Source organism: Gastrolobium bilobum, unplaced genomic scaffold (assembly GCF_033153095.1).
Source record: "Gastrolobium bilobum isolate Gb01-03AN ecotype WA unplaced genomic scaffold, APGP_CSIRO_Gbil_v1 utg1406, whole genome shotgun sequence".
Taxonomy (NCBI): domain Eukaryota; kingdom Viridiplantae; phylum Streptophyta; class Magnoliopsida; order Fabales; family Fabaceae; genus Gastrolobium; species Gastrolobium bilobum.
The window spans coordinates 1-1600 of record NW_026899660.1 but is presented as its reverse complement, the minus strand read 5'-3'; the positions used below and the strand labels follow the sequence as shown (position 1 = coordinate 1600).

At 34.9% G+C, this 1600-nt stretch overlaps 1 protein-coding gene across 1 annotated transcript; it reads right to left on the bottom strand.

Annotated features, from left to right (window-relative positions):
• Positions 1-241: 241 nt before the first annotated feature.
• LOC133292401 (uncharacterized) lies at positions 242-673 on the bottom strand. Its single transcript, XM_061490802.1, has one exon. It carries the CDS (start codon positions 671-673, stop codon positions 242-244), a length of 432 nt encoding a protein of 143 aa, XP_061346786.1.
• Positions 674-1600: the final 927 nt, after the last annotated feature.

The following is a 1600-nucleotide window of genomic DNA, read 5'->3' as shown; positions in this document are numbered from 1 at the left end:
CATACCTAGTCCTAAAGGCTGTCTTTGGAATATCTTCAGTCTTAATTTTGATCTGGTGATATCCTGACCTTAAATCTATTTTAGAAAATATTGTGGCTCCTCTCAACTGATCTAAAAGATCATCTATCCGAGGTAAAGGATATTTATTTTTAATGGTGACTTTGTTTAGTTGTCTATAATCCACGCACAACCTCATACTTCCATCTTTTTTGTTGATAAAGAGTACTGGTGCTCCCCAAGGTTACACACTTGGTCTGATGAACTGTTTTGATAGAAGTTCCTCTAATTGTTTCTTTAGTTCTACAAGCTCTACAGGTGACATCCTATAGGGTGCAATAGAAATTGGCCCTACTCCAGGTATTAGGTCAACGGAAAATTCAATTTCTCTGTTTGGGGGTAAACCTGGAATTTCATCCGGAAAAACCCCTAGGTATTCAGAGACAATAAGGATATTGGTTGCATCAGGTTTAGCCTTTGCTTCTGAAAGATTAAAGAGAACATATCCTTGTGCTCCATCTAACAAATTTTTCCTAAGTTGAGAAGTTGACAAGAATAAAGATTCATTTGGGAGTTCTGACTCTTTTGTGAAAATTATCTTTTTATTATGACAATCAATGACCACACAGTTTGCAGACAACCAATTCATACCAAGGACTACATCAATGTCAATCATAGGTAAACAAACTAAATCTATTTTAAACTATTTCCCTTCAACTTGAAAAGGACAATTTTTACAGACTTGAAATGTGGTAATTTTCTCTCCAGTAGGAAGAAAAATTTCAAGATAAGAAGATATAATGGATATTGGTAATTTTAACTTTTGAGTAGAAGATAAGGATATAAAAGAATGAGTAGCTACAGAATCAAACAGTACAGTTATAAGAGAATCTTGTATTAGACCAGTACCTTGAACCAAATTTGAAGTTTAAGCCGCTTCCTGACCACTAAGAGTGAAAACTCTTCCTCTTGTTGTAGTTTGAGTTGATGAATTCTGACCTTGATTCTGAGGACACTGGCTCAACATATGTCTAGGCTTCCCACACTTAAAGCATACGCCTTTTTCTGCTAGGCATTCTCCAACATGATTCTTTTTGCACTTTGGACATACCTGAATCTGAGAATTCATTTGTCCTATATTCTTCCTTCCTCTGTTGTTAGCAAAGTTATTCCCTGAGTTTTGTGCCTGTGATAACCTCCCTTTGTTGTTGTCATCATTCTTTCTTCGACTTGAAACTCTGTCTTTCTCTCTTCCCTCCTCAGCTTCCTTCATGCTTGCTTCAATGTCTCTGCACCTATTTATTAATGATTAGAAATTCCTGATTTGGTGTCCTATTATCATACTTTTTAGTTCAGAGTTTAGTCCAGATTCAAATTTAGTTGTTAACCATTCTTCATTAGGTTGATTCTGTACATAATTAGAATATCTGGATAATTCTTCAAATTTTGTCACATATTCTCCAACAGTCATGTTTCCTTGTTTCAGTTCAAGGAATTCTATTTCTTTTCTGTTTCTTACACTCTGAGGAAAGTATTTTTCTAAAAAGGCATCTTTAAAAATTGTCCAAGTAATCTCTGTTCCTTGGCTTTGGAAATATCTTTT